This window comes from Pinus tabuliformis, chromosome 3_2 (assembly GCF_031772625.1).
Source record: "Pinus tabuliformis cultivar Carrire ecotype Pingquan chromosome 3_2, CPIR1, whole genome shotgun sequence".
Taxonomy (NCBI): domain Eukaryota; kingdom Viridiplantae; phylum Streptophyta; class Pinopsida; order Pinales; family Pinaceae; genus Pinus; species Pinus tabuliformis.
Genome location: NC_142302.1, coordinates 52,110,936 through 52,135,842, shown reverse-complemented (window position 1 = coordinate 52,135,842; position 24,907 = coordinate 52,110,936). Strand labels below are relative to the sequence as shown.

General features: G+C 40.8%; 1 protein-coding gene across 1 annotated transcript in view; it reads left to right on the top strand.

The window, feature by feature from the left end:
- Positions 1-24,907, top strand: part of LOC149179759 (protein REVEILLE 6-like) — a 127,284-nt gene that overhangs the window by 71,179 nt on the left and 31,198 nt on the right. The window contains exons 3-5 of the mRNA XM_089418050.1: positions 20,726-20,849; positions 20,958-21,137; positions 21,263-21,367. Coding sequence (XP_089274176.1) covers positions 20,726-20,849; positions 20,958-21,137; positions 21,263-21,367 — 409 coding nt within the window. The remainder of the gene's footprint in view (positions 1-20,725; positions 20,850-20,957; positions 21,138-21,262; positions 21,368-24,907) is intronic.

Below are 24,907 nucleotides of genomic sequence, written 5' to 3'. Positions count from 1 at the left end.
AAACACCATTGGAATTTGGAAACTAGCTGAAATGAGTGGTACGATTTTTCTACTGCGTCCTCCTTGGAGTACGAATTGGCTGAAGGAATCTACTGAAATGTGCTACAATACTCCACAAACCCTCTCACCAAAGTAGCAATAGCTTGCCTCCCTAGGGTGGCACTCGAAGTCCACCGAAAGAAGGGTGAGTTCTCCCCTTGGAGAACTCTGTGCTAAGCAACACTTGTGACCCAGCTAAACAACTTGAGCAACAAAGGAAATAGATGAGTGAACAAAGACCCCAATAGCTTCTATGCTCCTATTTATAATTTTTTTCTTGCCTCCTCATGTGGGTCCCTCCATCCAATATTTCGACCTCCTTCCCTTAGCAATTCGATTTTCTCTCCAAGTGGTGCGTATTTCTTGTAGGTGTGGCCCCCACATTCCACTAGCAAAATAATTTCCTATCTTTCCTAAGTCCCATATGCCAAAAATGTCTCCAATGCTCAAGTTACAAAATTGTGCTATGCTTAGCTCCTCCCCAATAATCTTCATTAACTCCCTCATATGAAAAATTCAAAATTGGGGACATTACAGGCTCACGACTCGAATGGGAGGCAATTCACTTTCTCTATAGAAACCTAGGAGGGGCAATCTATGACCCAGGGTTTGATTAATAGGTTGAATGTTGGAGAGACCTAGGGCTAAGATGCAAGGAAAATGTTTCAAATGATTATTTTCAATGAAACTAAGGTGCATGAAACCCTTCAATAAGCCTCTAAGTTGAAGGAACACAAACTAGGGTTTTACCCTAAGGCAAACAACTAAGGCAAAAAAAATTGTGGATAAAATTGAAGTGGATGCCCACCAAATGGAGAGATTTTGTGGCAAATACACTCCTCTTGATGTTTAGGCTCTCCAATCCCACAAATTCACCTTGCCTAGGGATTCACACCAAGCTCTAGTTAGCAAGCTTATCCTTGAAGAGGTCGAAATGACAGAGAGAGAGAGAGAGAGAGAGAGAGAGAGAGAATTATGGATTGAAAGTGTTTGATCACGAACCAAGTAGACTAGTCCCTTACCCCTTGGGAGTCTGGACTCTATGATATGATAGATTAGTCGATAAGATTCCAAGGAAGCTAAAGTTTTGATGCCCTAGCTACAAAACTTCAAGAAATTACCTATGCAATAGATAATGGATTTTTCATGGGAGAGCTACTAAGAGTTCACCAATAGGACATTCATTTACATGTTATGTATGAGTAATGCATGCAATAGATGATCTAGATAACATTCAATATATCTTCAACAAATTAGGGTACAGTTGACCACATATGTGTCAACTATTCCAAGAAGCAGAGTACTTATCAAAGGGATAAATTTTTTCAAATTTATTATCATCATGAAGCTTCCAGTTTGTTAATGTAATCCTAAATTCTACTATTGTATTGTAAAAATGATTCTAGTATGACTATCAAGCCATGTAACAACACCTAGATAAGCGTATAATTCTTCTCAAAGGGTTTCACTCTAGGGAATTTTTTAACCTCCCCAAATTATTTGTGTTTGTAAACATGAATAATTGGCAGAGTTTTTCTCCTAGATATATCCCAAAACTAGGGTGGAACTCATTGACAAGGTCTTAGTTGAGTCCTAGTGTTATCGAGTCGATGTATTTTTATCATATTAGATCATGTGCCTTGTGTCGCAAAATTTGGTTGAGTCTTAAGGAATATGTGTCTATTGTAAATTTCCCTTTGTAAAGGTGATTATTTGTAATATTGTGATGTAAAAGTGTTGTCTAGGAATATTTTTGGTGAATGGTTCTTCATAATTAGAACACCATTACCAAAATATTTTTTAGACCCGCATTGAGGGTGGAAAATGTGTAACTCCCCTCTAGAGTCTTTTAATTAATTTTTCTGGCAAAAATAAAAGAAAAATAATTAGCCAAAAATTAATTAAATTATCTCAAAAAATTAATTTGAGAGAAATTAAATTCTCTCCAAGTGGAAAATTATCAGAAGTCCCTAAAAAATTCGTGGGTCCAAAAGAAATTAATTTTATGAGGTCCTCCATCAAAGGAAAAGTCAAATTTTCAAGAAAAATTTAACCTTTGGGCCATGGTGGTTCAGTCAAGGATAATTTTTCAAGGAAAAAAGGTTGGAAAAAATGTTTTTTGGACGAGGATCGAGTCCTTACTCAACAAATTCGATTTTTTTCTCCAGATCAAAGGAAATGATTTAATTTTGGCATGGATCAAGACAAGGATCAAGGAAACTAGCCGTGATTTCCACTTGGAGGGGTTTGATCCTCTCATTATCTATATAAGGAAGCTATTGAGGTCCTCCTCATTGATTATGTACTCATCAAAAAATCATTCAATGTATTGAGCTAAGCTCTGCTGGAATATTTTTAATAAAAGTCTTTGGGGTTTCAATTCAAGGTGTATTCTCGCTTGATGATTCATGGTATGTGTTGAATTTATTTTAATGCTCTTATTGTTTTAACTGAAGATTATTGTTCCATAGCTAGTGATTGAATTATCTATTCACACATGTATCTTGCTTTAAGTACTGCGTTAGAGTAAGGACATTAAAACTAGCAGATCTAGCAGGTGTCTCTAGATCTCTAGGTTTCTTGTGTGAATCTAGCCCATCTGGAACTAATAATCTATCTTATGTGTAGAGACCTTTAGATATTTAGCCCTTGGGTATGACCCAAGTACATGGACTTCAAGGTGATTGCATTTTGTTTGGCCTTTGAGCTTACCTAACGATTGATTGTGCAGGGTTTGGGTTGGTACATCAAATACAAATTATTTCTCTTACTTATTTTCAAAATTTACTTGGGATATAGATGAATTATTTGCTAATTAGAGCTAATATTTTCTTGTGGATTATTCTAAATAGTTTGTATATTATTTGTAAATTATTCCCAACCCTTGTATATAATTTTTCTCATTTTGTAAATAATATTTTGGGGTGTTTAGTTTTAGATCTTTCTAGATTTTGTGGGATGGCTCTTTTTATTGGACTTGCAGGGGCTAGAGGATCAAATTTTCAAAGAGCAATTCAGGTGTGAGGATCCTAGTGCTCACCTAACCCAAACAGCTAGGGTTTGAGAGGGTTTTCAGCCTTAGAAGGAGCCGTCCAACCTTAAGGAAGAAGTTGTTCATCCAAGGAGCGCTGATTTGAGGTCTAGAAGCCCTAAGCTACAAGACCCAAGTGCCATTTTTGCAACACCTAGCAACCAAGACGAAGCCACTAGCCCTAGAGGGCTTGTTTGCTGTTGCAACTAGGGTTTTCTTGAGTAATTATCTTTTGGAGTGATTTTGCAGGTGGTTTCTTGGTGCTGGAGATCATTTTTGGGCTTGAGATTGACATTTCTTGTTTGAAAGAGGTGGCTGCAAAGGTTTGAAGGCCCTTGAGGCCTAGCTGCAGGGTTTTGAGGCCTCTAGGCCTTGGCCGCAGCCCTAAAAGGGCCATTTTACCCTAGCTGCAGGCCTAAATAGGCCTTCTTAACTTAGCCGTAGCCCTAGAAGGGCATAAATTCATCTTTGCAAGTGATTTTAAGGGCTAACAAGTTTTTTTGCAGGCCATTTTGCCCTAGCTGTAGGCCTAAATAGGCCTTCTTAACTTAGTCGCAGCCCTAGAAGGGCTTAAATTTATCTTTGCAAGTGATTTTAAGGGCTAACAAGTTGTTTTGCAGGCCTAAAGTGAATTTTGGCAAGGGTTTGTAAGGGTTTCTCATTGTATTTCTTGTGATTTTGTGGACTAATATTGGTTTTGTAGGCTCACTATCCATTGAAGAAGGGTTTCAAGGGCCTAAAGTCATTTGTTTCATCATCCAAACCCTTGGAGGCATAGCTGCTAGCACAAGGAGGGCTAAAAGCCCTAGCCATGAGGCCTAAAGTCTCTTTCTCACTAGGCCACAAGCTTCATTGGGCTTCCTAGGCCTAGCCGCAGCCTTTGGAGGGCTAAAATCCATCACACATAATTGTTTTGAGGCTGATCCATTTGTGTTGCAGGTTCTTTTGAAGGGTTACATGGCCAAGACATCAAAATTCTAAGCCCTAGTCTTGTTAGCTAGTTCTCTACAAGTCTGATCCATTATTTGCATATGTGTTTGCACTAGCAATTTGTGGTTGCAGTGATCTAAAAAGTCCGCTCGTGTTTCAAACTAACCTTTGTGAGTGCAGGCATTGGAGGAGTGACTTCTCTCTTGGGTATCCCCAAACTTGGCATAGGCCATTAGGCCTAAGGGTTTGCTTCTCTTATCCTCATCCCTCTCTTTTCACTATTAGAATTTACATCAGATCTGAAGTATTAATAACAGTGGCATAAGTGACATAAATGGTGGCTCATAATCGCTCATAAGAGGTCCTAAATATAATCTAAATAACCTCAAGATCCTAAGAGTAATTCACTAAATAACTCTAGGGTAAATTTATCACTGTTTTGTCTCCTTTGCAAATGAAATATTGGATCAATATCATTATAAAAGAGGTCTGATCAGACTTGAAATGATTTCTTAAGACTTAACTCTAATAAGGCTAAAGGTCATTCCATAATTGTTTGAAGTTTTGCCATTGGAATAGTGACTTTATTCAAGTATATTGTGGGCTGATCTGGAACAGCGATATAGTACAAGAGGAAGATTTGAATGTGCTATGTTGCATTTATGTCTTAACAATAGCCTTTAATTGCATTTTTTACATTTCTTCTTGCATCATTGCAAAGCATTGCATTGACATTAGAGTATCTCTTTCATTTCCAAATTGTTAAAGTGCTAGATGCATTTTGCATATTGCATCTCTACATTTTCATTGCACTTCGCATAGCATATCTTAGCTACTCTCTTTGGCATACTAACCCTTGCATTTCCTTGCATTATCAATCTTGCATTCTTGGCATACCATTTTTAAAGATCTCTGTTAGAAATCTCTTATTATGCTTGTTAATACTGTGTTTAAGATCATCTATTATGCTTTATTGGCTTATGATCTAAATGGTAAAGGCTTCTTGTGCCTAATTGTTCAATCACATTATCATAAGAAGAATTGAATGAGATCTTGTTGACACATTGATAAGCTCTTGAAGAATTTGGAATTGCTAATATTGTTTCATTGGGATAATTGCTAATTGTTCTAAGTACTTCATTTAATTCCTCTTGTCATCTTGTGTTGAATATCATTGCAAGCATTTTGATTTCAAGTGATCTATTCTTGTTGAAGTACTTAACACATTTAATAATCTCATTGAAGTAATCACTCACATCTTGCATCTTCATTCTAAGTTGGAAGTGCATCACTAAAATTCATCTACAAGCATAAGCTTGGTTGTAAGAAAATAGGCCCACCTTCTTTAAACAATTTGAGGACTCTAGACCTTCATTCACAGTTAACATAGGTCACCTTGCAATTCTCTTGCGGGCAATCCCTTGTAGGAATGGAGGCACCTAGGTGGTTAGAACCCCACGAGAGGTATCGTTAATGAGGCCATAGCCTCCTTCCTTTGGGCTTCTCTCTACAACTTGCGTTCGAGACTAGTTCCAAAAGAATTGAGAAGGAATCACTTAGATAGGGCATCTAACTAAAATTTACCAAGAGCTTGCATCTCACATAGATTTAGGTCCTGCATTTCATCTAGGATAGAATTTGCATCCTGCAGCAATTGTTCATCTGGTAACTTGGAATTCTAATTGATATTGAGCAAATAAATAATCTCGCAAGACATTGGTCTCTAACTTATAATCTTAAGGAATCTAATCAAATCGTGCTTAATAATCATACTTGCCTCTTAATTTAAACCAAGTTGTTAGGCCATTCAATTGTGTCCCCTTGGCTTGTTGGTTCCCATCAAGTTCCTCATCATCCTTCATCAATTCAATATATTATGTAATCCAAATTCTGCAGCCCTGTGGGCCTTCATTGTAAAAATGATTCTAGTATGCTTATATGTTGAAATTTCTAAGTCTAACCATTAGAAATTTTATCTGTATTTTTTTGGTTTATTTCTCCTACTTGTTAATCACAAACAAGTTATTTAAACATATAAACATCGAAATAAACACAATACAGTCTCAACCATCTATAGATCAACCACTGACAGAAATAACAAACACACAAGTGACACCGTTATTTTGGACAACTCGCCCCGGAAAAGCCCAACTTGAGAAAACTTGTGCAACAATTTTGAGGGTTATATTATTATGCAGTATATCCTTGAGTACAATTGGGTGCCAAACTGGCTCACCCGACAAAGAAAAATAACGCAGTAATACCTCTCTATTTGGAAGAAGGTATTCAGAAAACCTACCCCACGGAACACTCTCCAGCAACATTGAAGCACTGCGTCAACCCTCTTGGCCTCTGCGTCAGTCTCAAAACCCTCTACGTCAGCTTTTTGAGGCACTGCGCAGCCTCTGGGATCCTCTGCATCACTCCTACTGCCTTCTGCGTGGATGACGCAGGTCCTCTGGCCTTTGTGCTGTCTCTGCTGGCCTCTGTGTGGCCTGCTCTGGCTTCTGCGTCTGCCTCTCTGCCTTCTGCGTCTGCCTCTTTGCCTCTGCGCTGGTCTCTCGGCACTATCTCTGCCTCTCTGTCTAGTACTCACTGCCCCTTGCTGCTGATCATTGATTCGACTTTACTTAGCAACCCCACTCTAGTAAATCGAATGACTGATCACTTTGGTGTATTCTCCAACTGACCTTCAAGCCTCCTCTTATACTTTTCCTGTTGGTCCTTCAACGACCGAGATTACATCTCTAATCAACGGCTAAGATTAGATTTGGCTTGATCCATGTCATTTGGAACCTTTTAACCCAATTTTATATTAATACCCATTAATATTTTATTTTTCCTAAGTTTAGACTTAGGAACTCCATTAAAAATATTAATTATTTTAATATCTCCCAAACCGGTTAGAATCTGCCCAAACCATTTCTGGGTCTTGGAGATCTCATGTGCTTTAGCCTCTCCACCAATTTTCATGGCTAGAGCACATTCGATGCTACCCCAAATCAACACTCCCTCTTAGCGAGGACTATGCTCTAGTAATACTCCACACTGAGCATCACTCTGATTATACGGCACCGGTACCTGTGCTGATGCTAGGCCTCCCCACCCAACATCCTCTACACTGCTGCATCCTGTACTGCTGCCCATGGCTCTGCCACTACCACTACTGCATCTGTACAACAACTCCCTCTGCATCCGTGTTGCTGCTGGTCCTTTCTCCCAACACTGCATCTGCACTGCAACCCCCTCTCATCATGTTGCATCGTGCTACTGCTAACTGCTACTGCACTGCAACTTAGTTACTAAGAAGTAACTGATCCACCCAACTACTAACGTCCCTGTCAGGCTAGAAACACTCCTGATGCTAAAGCTCTCTCTGCCGCTATTAAGTGCTCCCTCTATTGCCTCTGCGTTGTTGCAACAACTCCCTGCATCTCACATTGTTGCAAACCTCTTTGTGCCATCCTGTACTGTTGCAACCCTCTCTGTGCATCTCACACTGCTGCAGCTTGCTAGGTCTGCTCTGCCCGGGACTCTGCACTGTAGCACTCTCCGCTGCTTCATCCACATCTGTTTCTATCGACATCCGCCAATCTTGCTACTCTCTCTTCGGGGCTCCCATAACAAGTTATAATCCAAGAGGTTGGGTACCTCAAGGATCCTGCCCCTCATCGCCTGTAGGCTTCCTGACTACAACTTGATGTCTCTCCACCTCTTCTCTAGAGGTACATGAACACTCATGGCACAATCATCATCCTCCTCTACCTTCTTTTCCGCTTTCGTTGGTGCTAGCCTTGAAGTCAGACGCGTCTCCCTTGTTCGTCTTCCTCAGACACTGGTTCACATAATGACCCACTTCCCCACAGTTGAAGCACTTGACCTTGGAGAGGTCCTTTTTCTTCCTCTTCTCTTGCTTCCCCGCAGATGCCAGAGCTGCATCCTCTTCCTCTTCCTTCTTGATCCTAACTCCTTTGCTGCTACTTCCCGTCTCGGACAACTGTTTGATCTCTTCTTGGCAAAGAGCTACCCACAATTCTTCCCAATTTGGAAGATTCACCCTACCCAGTATGCTCTGGAAAAATGTCTCCCACTCCTCATAGACTGCGTGTTTAGTGCGGTCCTCAACATCAACTCTTGATCCGCGGTGGCCCCTATTGAAGTCAGTTGGTCCCGGATCTCCTTCAATCTACCGAGGAAGTGATCTATCTACTCTCCCTTCTGCTTCTAGTATGATTGCAACTGATTCTCAAGTAACATCTTCCTCTGCATAGAAGTATGTTGGTACAATTTCTCCAAGGTGTTCACATTTCCTTTGCCGTCTCCTTCTCGACAATATGTTGGACCACATGATCCTTGACCCCATCAAGGATGATGCATTTCGCCTTGGCCATTGCCTCCTACTTTTCATTATTAGCCGGGTCAATTGGGATCGCCACTATTCTCAAGGCGAAGGCCTTGATGCGATGTCTATCTAGAATGGACAGGATCCTGGCCTTCCAGACCACAAAGTTGGATGCCCCGTCCAGCCTATCCTGATCCCTCAGCCCATTCATGGCCATTTGTCTGCTCTTCTTGTCGACTCCTCTGAGTCTCTCTACTTCCCTCCGGAGGTTCTCTCTTTGACTCCTGCTGAGTCTCTCTACTTCTCGCCTGGAAGTTCTCTGCTAGAGTCCCTCCGAGTCTCGATTTTCCTTCTAGAAATCCTCTTGCCAATCGTCAAGTCGCACCTCTCCGATCTTCTGTGCACCTGCAACACTGATCCAGATTCCTTGGGTAGAAATCCACCTCGGTAGCGACTCCCTCTACCTTGGTTTTGCCCTGTTAGGTACTGTTCTGTCCACAACGCCCCACCAGCTTCACTCCCCGCAAACTGCCCATAGCTTCCTATGCCCCAGAGACTAAAGAACTGAGCCTCTAGGCTTTGCGCAATCTCGACATTGGCTAAAATGCTCCCTCAGTCAACTGCATCAACCCTCTGCGTGGCTCTGCGTGAGCCCTTTTCTACCCTTCTCAGCCTCTGCGCTGACCTCTCTTTGGCCTGGACTGATGTCGCAGTCCCTCTACGTCAACCCTTCTTCTGTCGCTTTCGCAAGGAACAACTTCTGTCACTCGGGACAACTGTTTCTGCTGCAAATGCTCTGCTTCAACTGATGCCTTCAGCGCTCCTATGATCTGCAACCACGCTCCGATACCATGTTGAAATTTCTAAGTCTAACCGTTAGAAATTTTATCTGTATTCTTCTGGTTTATTTCTTCTACTTGTTAATCACAAACAAGTTATTTAAACATATAAACATCGAAATAAACACAATACAGTTTCAACCATATACAGATCAACAACTGAAAGAAATAGCAGACACACAAGTGACACTGTTATTTTGGACAACTCGTCCCTGGAAAAACCCAACTTAGGAAAACCGGTGCAACAATTATGATGGTTATATTATTATGCAGTATATCCTTGAGTCCAACTGGGTGCCAAACTGGCTCACCCGACAGAGAAAAATAACCGGCAGTAATACCTCTCTATTCGGAAGCAGGTATTTAGAAACCCTGCCCCACGAAACCCTCTCCAACAACACTGAGGCACTGCGTCAACCCTCCTGGCCTCTGCGTCAGGCTCAGAACCCTTTGCATCATCCCTTTGAGGCACTGCACAGCCTCTGGGACCCTCTATGTCACTCCTGCCGCCTTCTGCGTGGATGATGCAGGCCCTTTGGCCTCTGTGCTGTTTCTGCTGGGCTCTGTGTGGCCTGCTCCGCGCTGGTCTCTCGGCACTATCTTTGCCTCTGTGCTGGTCTCTCGACACTATCTCTGCCTCTGCGCTGGTCATTCGGCACTATCTCTGCCTCTCTGTCCAGTGCTCACTGCCCCTCGCCACTGATCACTGATTCGACTTTACTGAGCAACCCCGCTCTAGTAAATCGAATCACTGATCACTCTGGTGTATTCTCCAAGTGACCCTCAAGCCTCCTCTTATACTTTTTCTGTTGGTCCTTCAACGACCGAGATTACATCTTTAATCAACGGCTAAGGCTAGATTTGGCTTGATCCGTGTCATTTGGAACCTTCAAACCTAGTTTTATATTAATACCCATTAATATTTTATTTTTCCTAAGTTTAAACTTAGGAACTCCATTAAAAATATTAATTATTTTAATATCTCCCAAACCGGTTAGAATCTACCCAAACCATTTATGGGTCTTGGAGATCTCATGTGCTTTAGCCTCTCAACCAATTTTCATGGCTAGAGCACATCTGATGCTACCCCAAATCAACATTATAAAGTCATGTAAAAACATTAGGTAGCCTATGACCCTTAGCAAAGAGTTTCCTGTAGGGCATTTTTTACCCTCCGTCAATTATTTGCGTTTCCGAGCCCAAATAATTGGCAGAGTTTGTCTCCCACGCATCCCCCAAAGCTAGAGTGGGGCTTGATGGTAAGGTCTTAGGGGAGTCTTAGTGTCATCGATTCTATGTATAATTAACATACTTGGTAGTAAAAAAAGTGATGGCACTCTGATGAGGCCGTAGGGCCAAGGCTAAGTGGCGGGATGCACTTTAGGGTGCATCAACCTGGCGCTTTGAGTTTCTTTGCAGACGGTCAAGGCTTGACGTGGGAGGGAATAGATTTGGTTAGCGACTTGTCGTTTCCCTTTAGTGTTTTGGCCGAGGGTTTTTACTGTTTATTATTGTAGTAATTAGGGTTTTACGCTGTTGGAGCAAAAGGGGTTTGTCTCATTCGCAAAGGGTGAAAGGTGTTAGGGGTTTCATTCGGGTTTCTCTAGGTGCTTTGGGGGGTGTTTGAATGGGGAACATGGATGAGGAATTGGTGGATTTCACCCTGGACCCATTTGAGAATGTGAAGATTTGGTAGGATTCGCCACCTCAGCGCCTTATTAAGGGGCTGGGAGATATTGAAGGCTCGCCGATTCGGGAAGTTTTTTCATCTTTGTCCAATCTGGAGGTTCTTCAACATCATCAGAATGAAACTCATTTTGGGGTTTTTCTGGCATAGTCTGTCGTTTCATGGCAGAATGGGGTTTCCTGGGGTTTCGGCAAAGTTGCCTCTCCTATGCCAGAATATTTCCCGGAGGAGGCTGTGGGATTAGGGGTCCCGGTGGATGACCTTATTCTGTCTCGTCCCTTTAGTGTTTTGAGCTTTGATGGGTATTGAAGGTAATCCAGGAAATTTCAAGGGAGGATAATGTTGAAGTGGTTTGGGTGGGTTTGGAAGCGCTGAGGGGTGGTGAGGAATCTGGTGGAGGGGGATTTTTAGAAGGTTTCTTGTCACGCTTACTGGCTTTAGGGGTTAGTTTAGGGCTTTGGGGTCCTGACGCTGAAGCATCTCAACAAGATGGGCCCTGCATCTCAACAGGGGGGAGGTTCGGGAGGTTTGGTGTTAGTTTTTGCAGCATCAGATGTGTTCTAGCCTTGAAATTTTGTGGAGAGGCCAGAATACATGAGATCTCCAAAACCCAGAAATCGTTTTTGGAAATTCCACCTAGAAATGACTTAATTAGATTATTAGTCAGTTTTTAAATATTTCCCAAGTCTAAACTTAGGGAATATGACTAATTAAGCAAGATTAATTAAGTTATGGCGTGAATGTTCTAGAAACTCACATGGATCGACTTCAAGTTAATCCTAGCCATCGATTAAGATCTAATCTTGGCCGTTGAAGTCTCAACAAAGGATTATAAGAAGAAGTCGACATGGCTTGGAGAAATCACTAATATTGGTGTTTGATAATGGTTTTGTATTGGCCTCATTGTTCTTAGCACATTGGTTGAAGTATTGACAGTTGTAATTCAATGTGAAGTAATCCGACAATGAATGGATGGAACCTGCATAACTTGTTTGGAAAATGGCTACTTGTTGACATAGATAAAGTCATTTCTTGACCTTTGGATTGTTTGGGTTGATATTTCTTATGACAACTTGCTGGCACGATAATAGATGAAGTCATGACTTGATGAGAGCTCTACCTGTCACCTAGTCCAAATAATTGATACTGTGATGATTTTGATATTGGTTTTGATCTGGCATCTAAACTTTGATACGCTGACTTAGTTGACTTGATTGTACAATATTGTGAGACTGAGCATATTGATTTGGAAAAGTATTATGTTCGCAGAGAGCACTGTATGAAGCAATCTCCTCGATCTTGATATGTTTGCATTGACAATCATCTGGTGAAGTCATGATGATGTGTTGGTCCAAACCTGTATTTCAAAAGTGTTCCAAGGTATGGCTTTGGTTTTGAATTTGGTTTTATATGTTGACGATCTTCTCTTGACAGGAAATGAGCCCCTGATAATCGAAGTAAGAGGGAGATGGTCTCGGAAGTGCAACATGAAGAATCATGGCATGATGAATCAATTTTTTAAGCTGGGAAAAGAAATTTCATATCGCAAAGCTATTGAAGAATTGTTGGAAAAAGGAAATGTAAATCCTTGGACACTCTGATTGAATTTCAAGAAATTGTGAAGAGATATTGTTGAACTCAACTTTGTTGGAATTTCTAAGTCTGACCCGTTAGAAACCCTTCGTGTACTTTCTGATTTATTTCTACCTACTTGTTCTGTTAATTAACAAGTTATTTACCATGTAAATACTGGAAATAAATACAAGTACATGCTCAACACGTTACAGATCATCAACTGAAGGAAACAAAACAAGCACACAAGTGACACTGTTGTTTTTGGACCAATGTCCCCGGAAAAACCCAATGTGGGAAAACCGGTGCAGCTATCTGAGGGTTTTATTATTATGCAGTTTCTGAATACAATCTAGGTGCCAAAACTGGCTCACCCAATAGAGAATAATCTCGGCATTAGTACCTCTCCTTCGGAGACAGATGCTCGGGCTGAATCCCTAGATAAACACTCCAACAGCTCCTCAGCTCCAATTTGCTCCGCGAAAAACCCCATCGCCAGCCTCTAGGGACTGCGTCAAACTCTTCTTCCCTCTGCGTCAGTGTTCCCAGCAGTTCTGACTGTTCTTGGTAGTTCCTGCTTCTGCCCTTTGCGTTAGCTTTCCCGGCTGTTTTGGCAGTTCTGGTTGTTCCCGATAGTTTCGGCTTCTGCCCTCTACATCAGCCTTCCCGGTTGTTTCAGCAGTTCCCGGTAGTTCCGGCTTCTGCCCTCTGTGTTAGCTTTCCCGGCTGTTTAGGCAGTTCCTGGCAGTTCCAGCTATTCCGACTTCTGCCCTCTGCGTTAGCTTTCCCGGCTGCTGTGCTGATCCTCCCGACACTATCTCTGCCTCTTTGCTTCTATATTCATTGCCCCTCAGCTGCAACCCCAGATCACTCTCTCAACTTTCTCAGCAAACCCAACCCCATAAAATCGAAATCTTGATCTCTTGGTGTGTTCTCCAAGTGACCCTCAAGCCTCCTCTTATACTTTTCTCGTTGACAAATCAACGGTCGAGATTAAGTCCCTAATCAATGGCTAAGATTAGATCTAGCTTGATCCATGTCTTTTGGACCATTCTAACACGGTTTTATATTAGTACATTAATATTTTATTTTCCCTAAGTTTAGACTTAGGGACTCCATTAAAAATATTAATTATTTTAATATCTCCCAAACTGTTTAGAATCTGCCCAAACCCTTTCTGGGTATTGGATATCTCATGTGCCTTAGCCTCTCCACCAATTTTCGTGGCTAGAGCACATCCGATGCTACCCCAAATCAACAAACTTGGAAACCGACAGTTGTTTGAAGCATTGATGTTCCGTTTTGAACACCCGTTCGTATATATATGATGTGAATAGAACTTGAATGAGTTCATGATTGAGCCACTTCACTCGCAAGAGTTGCCATCAAGCACCCTTCAAAATACTTGCATGGGATGATTGGTTTTTGATCTAAGATATTCAATCTACGATATGTGACTGCATGGATGTACTGATGATGTTTGGGATTATTATTGATGAGCACATTTGGATGCTGCCTTAGTATGAGATTTTTCATGATATCTTGGATGAGAGGTCCATAGCACGACCGAGGTTGAGTACGATGTTGTTAGCATGTCTAGCTATGAGGCAGGATGAAGAAGCTCCTTAGAGAGCCGTCTGAGCAGGATCTAGATATGACATGGATACACTATGATGACAAAGAGTGGGAATCAACTGGCATAGAATCCCATATATAGCTAGGACTGAGTTACCTTCATATATTGAGACAATGCTGCTATACGAGACAAGCTCAAGCTTGTGGTTGGCACCTCCTTAAGAGGGAGGATGAATATGGTATCCTTTTGTGATTTATACGATTATTTATGTTCTAATATGATATTTGATTTGATGACCTGCATGAACAGGAGACCACTGCTATTGCTACATGATGATCAAGCTGATACCAGATATAAGTATGATGAGAGCAACGCTGATCAAGGACATTGAGCCAACTCTTCCCCCCTGTTCGAGCTCCCAGGGTGAGGAATTGAGATAGAAGGGCTCCTGGGGTTGAGGGAACTACGGACAATAGGGTATCACCCCTATTTGTTACCCACAAGGTTGAAATGCTGCTTCGCTATCTTCATAAGGTCGGAGATGCTGCCCGCCTATCTAGTCTATGCAGAGCATACCCCAGTTGACATCATACCCACAAGTAGGACTTGTTGGGAATACCGCTCCCAATGGGTTGATAGTGTACTTAGGGTGTACAACCCAAGTTGATTATGATGCAGGTTTTCTACCACATGACTGCCTAGAGTCATTGATGGGAAGATCAACAGGCAATAGGATTGGGTTGAGATGTGCTCCCCTATGTGTTTGGATATCCTATTGCTCGATATGGGGTCGTAGTAATAGCTCCCCCATGAGATTCTGGGTTGAGATTGAGCTCCCTGATGTGGTTCTAGGTTGAGATGTGCTCCCTTGATGGTATGCTCTCTGATGATGATACAAATTGCAGATTTAGCTCCCTGCTGAGATTCCAGGTAGTAGCCCGATGGATAGAGGGTGGTAGACTGAGCTCCCCTCCAATGTCAAAATTCTTCTTCTTTTAGATTCAAGAATGTTCAACATATGAGCAGGAACAATCAAGAGATAAGTAGGAATAAGCAAGAGATGAATTGAGATGATCAATGATGATACATGATGATGAGATACTTGAAAGTTGAGATTGGATAGGATATGATGACAAGATGATATTTTGATCGATGGTCAGATATTGGCAGGGGAAATTGTCCCTAGTTGAGAGTGAGTGTTAAAAATATGCAACTGCAGTCAAATTCCACTTTAGACAACTCACTTGATGGAGATAATAATTGCATTGAATTCCTCTTTTTGAGAGGCCCAAAATCGACCTAAAGATCACTCAATCGGATAAAGGAAAGTGTACTTATGAAGAAAAGCCCACATGTACATATTTGATAAGGTCGGCCTTAATACAAAGTGGACCACCTTGAAAGGCTATAAATACATGTGCCCTCTACCTCATTTAGACACAACCATGAGACACTCTTCTATTTTGTTTTGGCTTGCACAGGTCTGAGGCTCGTTCGCGGAGGAATAGGCTTGCTCTGAGGTGAAATATCAGGGCCTTAGTCCTGCATATCTGATTTAGGGTTTTGGGCCTCAGTCGCAGGCATAACATAGGAAGAAGTTGATGGCAATCGCTCGCACAGAAGCTCATACGTGCAACTGGAGCTTTCCATGCACACGCACAACTCTCCATCCATGCGATTGTGTTATGAAACCAGCTCAAGAAAAGATAGAAAAGATAGATCAACGCCTTAGAATTCAGCCTCTTCGAGGGGGCAACCTCCTTTACATTACATAAATGAACAATTCTTGGATGATACAAATGACAAAACCTCCTTTCTATATATAGGAGTCTAAGGAGTCACAATATAATCCAGCCAACCTAACAATAATAATATAAAGCCACAAAAATAACAATAGAGGGATTCTATGGGGCACAGAAATAACAATATGGGGGTAATAGGGGCACAACATTATAAATAAGGGGTATAACTACAATAGTAATGGGGTAATCACTAGTATTATAGGGACCCAACAGATTGGGAGTTAGGGTTTCCACAGTCTAGATCTGACCCCAGTTGCTCGCATGCCGGGCTTAAGGGAGCGTCTAGGAAGCTATAGTTGCTAGCATAACTCCTCCTCCATGCGACCATGAACTAAAAGATGAAATTTCAATCTTCCGAAGATTTCGCTCGTCGACCGCAGACATTGATAGTTCATTACATACTTCAAAATCAAGGTTTTGAGTATATACATTGTTGGGTTCATTTCAAGGATGTTGTAGTTGTTTTGCTGGTTAGTTGCATAGATGAATATATGGATCATTGTACTCTCTTTTACTGAATCATTTGATGACAATCTAAGAAGAAGAATTTGCAAGGGTTTTCCCCATAGTGGGTTTTTCCCTGGTCTCCGACCAATCCTGGTGTCTCTATGTGTGAATGCTTTTCTTCTATTGTTCCTTTATGTTCCGTTGCATTGATGATGATGTTATTGTTCTTTCTACATAATTGCACACGTTGCTGAATAATGATGTAAATCTGAATAATGTTATGATGTTATGGGGTCAGCTGAATGTGCTAATGAAGAAATGCAATTATCAAAGCAAAGAACAATATAGCCCTAAGAAAAATTAACAATAGAAACCCTGTATATCTTTTTGCGAGGGGATAAATTAAATAGGATAAGCGTGCTAGGATTTCTCTTGTGGATTTCAAGGAAGAAATGTTCAACATGCAAAAATTATCTAAGATTTTCCATAAACAATTTGCATTTAGACATGTAGCACAAAAAAACCCTATCAATAATTAATTACATGTAAAACGATGAAATTCTTCAATAAACTTACAATTCTTCCATGAAAAAGCCTTCTTTCGATCCCAAAAAGTCATCTCCAGGATATAAGAGCCAATATCCAATAGCAAGATCTCCATAAAAGTTACATGTCCACAAGTAGAGAGGTTAACAAAGTTTAAGTCAAGCTCTCAAGAAGAGGCCAAAATCCAAGTGTGATGATGAATAGAATGAATGGAAAGATCATCAATTTATATGAGGTCTATCCTTCAATTTTACAACAAAATATTATCCTAAAAACCCCATGACAAGTTGAATGTTGAGGATGTAGCAGGTAAGTAGGCCACAAGCCAACCCAAGAGTTCATAATAACAAAAATAAGCCACAAAAGCCCACACATGTGGCTCAAATGAAAAGAAGGAAAAATCTTAAGTTTTCCAAAATTTTTGATGAACACAAAGGTTGCGAATGCCTAATCTCACTTGGGTAATGGAGATTTTGGGGCTACTTCAAGAGATAAAGGAGAAATGCTTGGAGTAAGGGGGTTGTTTCCACTTATGTAAACTTTGTATATTTTTTTTGTGAGGGAATAAATTAAATAGGAGAAGCACACTAAGAGGTCTCCTATGGATTTCAAGGAAGAAACTTTCAACATGCAAAAATTATCCAAGATTTTCCATAAACAATTTCCATTTAGAAATGTAGCACAAAAAAACCCTAGCAATAATTAATTACATGTAAAACAATGAAATTCTGCAATAGACTTACACTTCTTCCATGAAAAAGCCTTAATTCGATCCCAAAAAGTCATCTCCAAGACATAAGCCAATCTTCAATAGCAAGAGCACCATAAACGTTACATCTCCACAAGTAAAGAGTTTAACAAAGTTTAAGTCGACCTCTCAAGAAGAGGCCGAAATCCAAGTGTGATGATGAATAGAATGAATGGAAAGATCATCAATTTATATGAGGTATATCCTTCAATTTTACAACAAAATATTAGCCTAAAAACCCCGTGACAAGTTGAATGTTGAGGATGCATCAAGAAAGTGGGTCACAAGCCCCAAGAGCTCATAATAACAAAAATATGCTGCAAAAGGCCACACATGCGGGTCAAAAGTCTCCTCAAGCATGATGTCATGCCCTTTTTGGGCAATGAATTCGAGTGCATGAAATGGCCTAGGTGGATGTCCCATCATCATAATCAATTACATCTTTGAGGGGGCACCATTAAGACATGCCTCAAAATGTCTCCAAGTGTCAAAACCTTGCTCTGGGTGACTTGTGGCATGATCAATGTGGCTAGAATTATGATGTGGCACAATCTTTCTCAAGCATTAGGGTTCCAAGTGGTAGTACAAGCCCACCCTTGTAATCCCAAGGATCACCATCATCATTTGGACTTCTAATCAAGTCATGCCCATCAAACAGTGTCAAGGCTAGCCTAGGGTTATGTTGGGTTTGCTGGGTACATCATCAATAATCTCCAACACCAATCAAAGGATGCTCAACGTTTCAGCATCTGGGGGTGCTCTAAGGTGTCAATCAACTACTAAAATCATCAAAGTGCCCAACTCTTTGATCTAGAGGGGAAACACTGCATCTGCATTGTCATCACTCCTCTCTAGAAGTGAGGTATAGCTTGGGAATCATGTGTAATGGAGGCATGGAGTGTGTCCTCAAGGCCTTGGCTGCTCTGTGAAGGACCACTTGACAAAACCATGTCAAACTCAAGTGAAAGTTACCAATCATTAGAGAGAATGACCATAGATGCATCATAGTAGACCATACTTAAATGTTAAGGGCATAATAATACTTCAAACTGGGATCACCTTCAAATATCTAATTAGATCAAGTCCCGTAAAATTGTTCCCTACCTTCTTAGGGGTGGCTAGATGGTTAACCTTGTTAGGTGCTTTTAGCCCTCAAGGGGAGGTGGCATGTCCAAGGTCAACTCGTCAATTCATAGGTGTTTGTGATAATGTGGCAACAGAGAGGAAATGCTTCATATCTAGGTGCTGTGGTCATGTGACCAGCTGATGGTGGTCCATCATCCTGAGTGTATAGATGTATGGAGGGAGCAATCGTGGTGGCATGAGTTACCCCTTTCCTCATGTTGAGCTTCTTTTGTGTATCAAAGCTTTGAAGACTAATGAAGCTTGGGTTATTGATCTTATTTGTTGTATAGTTATGTTATTCTTTTTCAATTGTGGTTGATATCTTAGAATTTCCTTGTTATCATACGTATGTGAAGGCTTAGTAATGAATTCAATATTCATTTATTAATGAGCAATGTGAGTTAGTTTTCCCTCTTGTGTATTGCTGTTTTAATTCTGCACTTGCTTTCCATTTTTCCTTGCTATCATACGTATGTGAAGGCTTAATAATGAATTCAATATTCATTTATGAATGAGCAATGTGAGTTGGTTTTCCCTCTTGTGTATTGCTGTTTTAATTCTGCACTTGCTTTCCATTTTTCAAGGAACCAGTTTTTATCTCAAGGCTTACTCTTCATTTTTGACCTTGAATCACCACTCGATAGCCTTGATAATGCTGTGCTTGGGGAAGCCCCCCTTGAGTTGGAGAAGAGTGAACCAAAAGAGAGAGGAAGAGCTAGTGTGGTGACAGTGGGTGGTCTTCCTTAGTTGCACAAGGTTGGTCCTTTGGTCCTTGGGACCTTGCACTTTTGCGGCTACTAGATTTTGTTGTAACATTACCTTTGATCTAAGCGAAGTCCAGACCCCGGAGTGGCAATGTCTGTCAAATTTGAAGCTATGTTAATCAGAAATATTTCTGGACTTGAAACTTTCCAGCATTTATTATTGACATGGAAGCTGCAATGCTTCCTTTCAGTGCTTGGAAAGTCCTTTGCTATGTTAGGAATTATGCCAAAAGCTGGCCATACAATATTTCATCTTTTGAAAAAGGCAGAAGGCTAATAGAAACAAAGCCTCTCCATATGCTGTGAATTCTTTAATTTTAAATCAAAAGTTGTGACATTATTAGACATAGACATTTCAAGTACATAGCTACGGAAACAGCCTAACATACAATGGCAATAGATAGCAACCTAACCAAAGCATAGGTAAGTACTGCAAGCAAATCACAACACCAGCTAGCCCCAATATGACGTGGTTCTTTTTCTGGTCTGTTTCATTTAATCAAGATAATTCGAAAGTACAATTCAGGGTGTCTGAGATTTAGATTTCATCCAAAAGAATGTATTATGAAGCTGGGCAAGTTACTTTGCAGAGGTCCACTGTGCATACTTTAGTACAGATGAATTATGAACATTTGCCTTGCGTAACCGTGGAGCTTCTGTCTGCTATTTGCAGTCCATGGCATACCATATGGCTGATGACTAGTTACTGGTCAGAGTGTATAAGCTCAATTAGTGGTCTTATGCCAAGATTGCAACTCACAGTTTCTAATGAAATATTAAATTCTATTTTTCTAGAAGTAAAACTGTCACTTATTTGCTATAATTTTATTTTTCTAGAAGTAAAACTGTCACTTATTCGCTATTCTATTGATTTCAAATTTCTCATTAATCTGAGATGCAGTTTTGCTTTGGCAATATGGTGAATATGCTCATTTTTCATTACCAATTTACTGCTATGGGAGGATCACTCATATATCCACTGCTTTTATAAAAGTATTACATCAGAAGATATATATGCTCTTTTGGTAGGGGATGTTAGAGCATAGGTCAGTTCGGAGTATCCTCATCTAGTGAATATTTAAATGCTTGCATGACTGAACAATAATGTCTGTTTTATTTTTAATTGCTATTGCAATTATTGATGTTAGAAATCAGAATGCTATTTGCATGGTCATTGGTAAAGTTACATTGTTTGAAATAATGTTTCTGCTTACAATGTAAACAATATACAAGTGCATGTCTCCTCTGTTGAATGAAATTCAGAGTGGTGTTTGCAGATTCGGAGTCATGCACAAAAGTACTTCTTGAAGGTCCAAAAGAATGGCACAAGAGAACATGTACCACCTCCTCGTCCAAAACGCAAAGCATCTCATCCATACCCACAGAAGGCCTCAAAAAATGGTAATGAAAACTGCTATGGCCAGGCTTGCTGTCTACCTTATTTGTCAGTATGTGGTTCTGGCATTAAGCAGATCTTGATATCTATATTTCTATGTGAACTGCTGGCAGTTCCTGTGTCACAGCAAGTATCAACTACTTTTCCAACTGCTGCTACTCAACTAGATTCTGGATATTATCCAAGGGCAGAGTCGTCTTCCATACTCACCAAATCTGGCTCGGCATGCCCAACTGTTTCTTCCTGGGTTCATCATACCATACCACCAACAGATGTTTCGTTTGTGGAAAAAGGTTGCTATATAACTCATTAAACTATTGGAATAAATTATTATAATGTATTAGTAGTATGCTTATTCTCTTGTAATTCTAAAATATCTTCTGTCTTGATCATTTGGTATATTTTTGGCTCCCTCCAGATGATGGTGGGCCTCCAGGCATTGCAACAGGGAATAATTGCAGTAGTGGTAGCACTGAGAGTTCTCCTCCTATGTGGCCACCCTGTTCTGAAATCCCTGAGAAAGGTTGTGAAACTTTACCAGTTCGAGGTTGGCTGTTTCTAGATTTATATTTCTAGTAAATGTTGAAAATTTGAGTTATTTCATGATCCAAGTGTAGCTATTGTGAACAGGAATGGGATTACTGGAATGGAGTTGTCTATAATGCGACTTTTTGAAGATTCCGGTGACGGAATCCGGCGAAGAAATTGAGGTCAAATCTTGATTTCTTGCAGTTAAAATGGTTTTTTAACTGCATATTTGGATTCAGCACCCTGAAAAACCTCTGGGACGCTTTCATTGTGCAGAAACTAGCTATCAAACTTGCGATTCCAATAATTCTTGCCGGATTTCGACCGGAAAAATCCGCCGAAAAGGCTTTCAAAAAGTCGCGTTATAGACAACTCCTTACTGGAATTACAGATGCATATCCTAAGCTAATCAGAAAATTTATTTTACACAGTAGAAAGAAGATGCATTACTGTGAATCTGTACTATTAAGGTGATTAAGTTATAAATCATGTTCCTTACCCATTAAAAATGAGGGTGAGTCTAGCAATCAATTTCTTCTTTGGGTTTTACTTCATCTCTCATCCATATACATGAGTTGATTTCTCACTGCAAGGTGCTTTGCAGGCTGGTAACTGTTGCTGCACAAACCAGCAGGCCTTTTAAAGAGGCAGAAGCTAGAAGGCACAACAACACTTGGGATAGAGGCCCACTGTCACCACAACCTTAGTCCCCTACTCTTCTCAGATTTCACCATCGGGAGGAGTTCCAGGATTACTCACTTGTGATAGATATGTCTCTATGGTAGGTTTGAAGTGAGGGAAGGTGGCTCATTCAATGGAAAGGTTCAACAAAAGTGTGGGCTTTGAGAGAAGCTAGTACGAATTTCCACGAAAAACCCCTTTGAAAGAAAGCCACACGAGACTTAGGGTTGAGATATTTAGCAAGATATGAGTTCATCCAAGGTCAAGGTAGATAAGAGAAAAGGCGATTAATGATTTACTCCAATGAACACTAAAGCAAATGCCTTCAAAGAATACCTAAGTTGAAGGATTAGCTTCTAGGGTTCCCGCTTGATGTGATGGCTAAGGCATCAAATTTCTGGAGATTCCACTGTGGGAAATCCACCAAAACTTGAGAATCGTCAGAGGACACTAAGGAAGAGTTCTATCCAGAAGAAATGCAAAACATCCTCCTCTAGTAGATTTCGCACCAAGCCCTAGAAAGGCCTCCTTATACTTGAAGGGATGAGGAAAGGATGATGAAAAGAGAAGGAAATTTGCGAGTTTTGAGTGATAACCAAGTATTTAAGACCAGTGCCTAACAATTGGGAGAATTGGAGTCAAAGATGATCTCAATATGGCAACTCACTCTTCAAGCAGACCTAGAAGCAGCTTCGCTACCCTTAATGAAGCAGCTACACAACACTTAGATGTTTATACTTCGATGACAATTGTTAATGGAGTTTCAAGGATACAAATGCAATAAATCCCCTAGGAAAATTCATTCATTCATTATCTATGAGTAATACATGCAAAATTTCCCAATAGTTACAATTTTTAGACAATATTTCATCAATTAGGGCACATTAATAACCATGAGATAATATTCCATGCATTAGACATTAATCAAAATCAGAAATACAATATTAAATAGCACTTACAAGACAATGAAGAACATATCCATCCATGACAATGCCAAAAAGAAGCTCCAATAGAGATAGTGAAATTATCCAAACATCAAAATTCATCCAAAACATCCAAATTCGTCCTCAAATTGCAGGTCCAAAAATCTCAAGAGAGGTACCGAAAATCCAAGTGATGATGCTAGGAAGAGACTAGGTCTCTCCTAGTTATACAAGTGTTAGGAGTTCAAATTATGAAAGACAAAGCTCCTCTATTCGCCTAATATGCCAAGTAACTCACCCATGGTTACAAGGCAACCATGATAGCTCAAAAATTAAATCAATTTTCCCTCTTAAGCCCATGCAACGCTGACATCATGCATGCGTGGAGGCCTCGAGGAGCAGTTTTGAAGCCTCATGCGCTAAAAATGTGAGAGAGGGCCAAAAAAATCATGAAGAAGAGGGGGATGCCCTCCATATGCTGCAACACATCTCCAAACCCTAATTTGGGCTTTGTGGGCTCCAAATGGGTCTCATGGGTTTCAAGTGGCTCAAGATCAAGTTGATGCTCCATCGATGAGGGCCAGAAGATGACACATGCCCTCCCATATCCCCCTAGGAAAGACATAACCTCCTCTAAGCCTTGGAACAATTGCCAAGTGTTGGGTGCAATGTGTAGTTGGTTGGGCAACGTGGTCTAAGTGCATCATCATCTTGGCGCGAGAAAGCAAATGGTGGTGTTGAAGAAGCCCATGGTGTGGCAGTTAATCCTCTGCATGGATGGAGTCCCATGGCTCTCAGCGCTCATCGTACAAATGCTAATGTGATCCTCTGGAGGGCTTGGATCTTGTATAGGGAGGCCAAGTCTAAGATGAAAACCCACTTGCAATCCTGTATAAGATCCAATGCGTCTCCTCACCTTCCATTACAATGATTCATTAGTGCAATTGACCAAATAAGCTTGCTAATCAAGGGTAGAAGTGGACACTTCATAGCGGGTTTCCCTTCCAAATTTGGGGCTTTTAAATTTGAACATGTACTAGTGTTACCTCTTTGGGTTGGAGTGGTTAGTGAAGGCCCCTATTAGATCATTTCAACCTCCAAGGGAATGACGGGTCCAAGGTACACCCATCAAGTGACAAGTGTCATGTAAATAATGATGGAATAGAGTGGGGACAAAGGGAAGGCTCCAAGCCACATGCCATGGTACAAGGGCAACTATGATGAGGAAAGGCCACACCTTGGTATATGAATGTAGGAGGGAGCAATTGTGGCACATGAGTTACCACATCATTTGTTCTTCATCTGGCCTTTTGCCTTTTATTAATTTTTCTTCATTTTATTGCTCGGGGCTCAAAGGGATGAGAGCTTGATGTGTAAGATATAGAAGTGATTACCCCTTAAGGTGGGGTAGTTCATTGCTCACTAGGGCTTGGGACATTCATGGGTTCCTTGATGATGCATGGGGAACTCATAAGGGCCCTAGGTACCATGGTGATGGCCATAATGATAAGGAGCTCATGTTTGGCTTTCCCCACATGCCAAATTTTATTGTCCTGACAATCTTTTGCATTTTGTGGTACATTACTTGTTGTATGTGGCCATATTATGCTTTTGTATTTCTGTTTTAGCTACATCAACCTCTGGGGCATCGTTCTAGGCTCGACCCAAGGTGTGGACAAGGGGAAGGGGAGGTTGACACCTTGTGGACCTAGATGGGGAAAATGTGAAAAGGGCTTGTAATGAGTGGAGGGGAGTTAGATATATGTTATCAGAAAGCAGGAGCATGCAACCAAAATCAGGGTTTCCCATGTAATGCCACTCCTAAAGCTAATAGCCAATAAAGGAGATCCCATGGGACTAGGATACAAGATTGACCCTGCAGTTGAGGTAAGGGAACAAGAGTACAGTGGAAGCCCTTCCTTCTTCCAAGT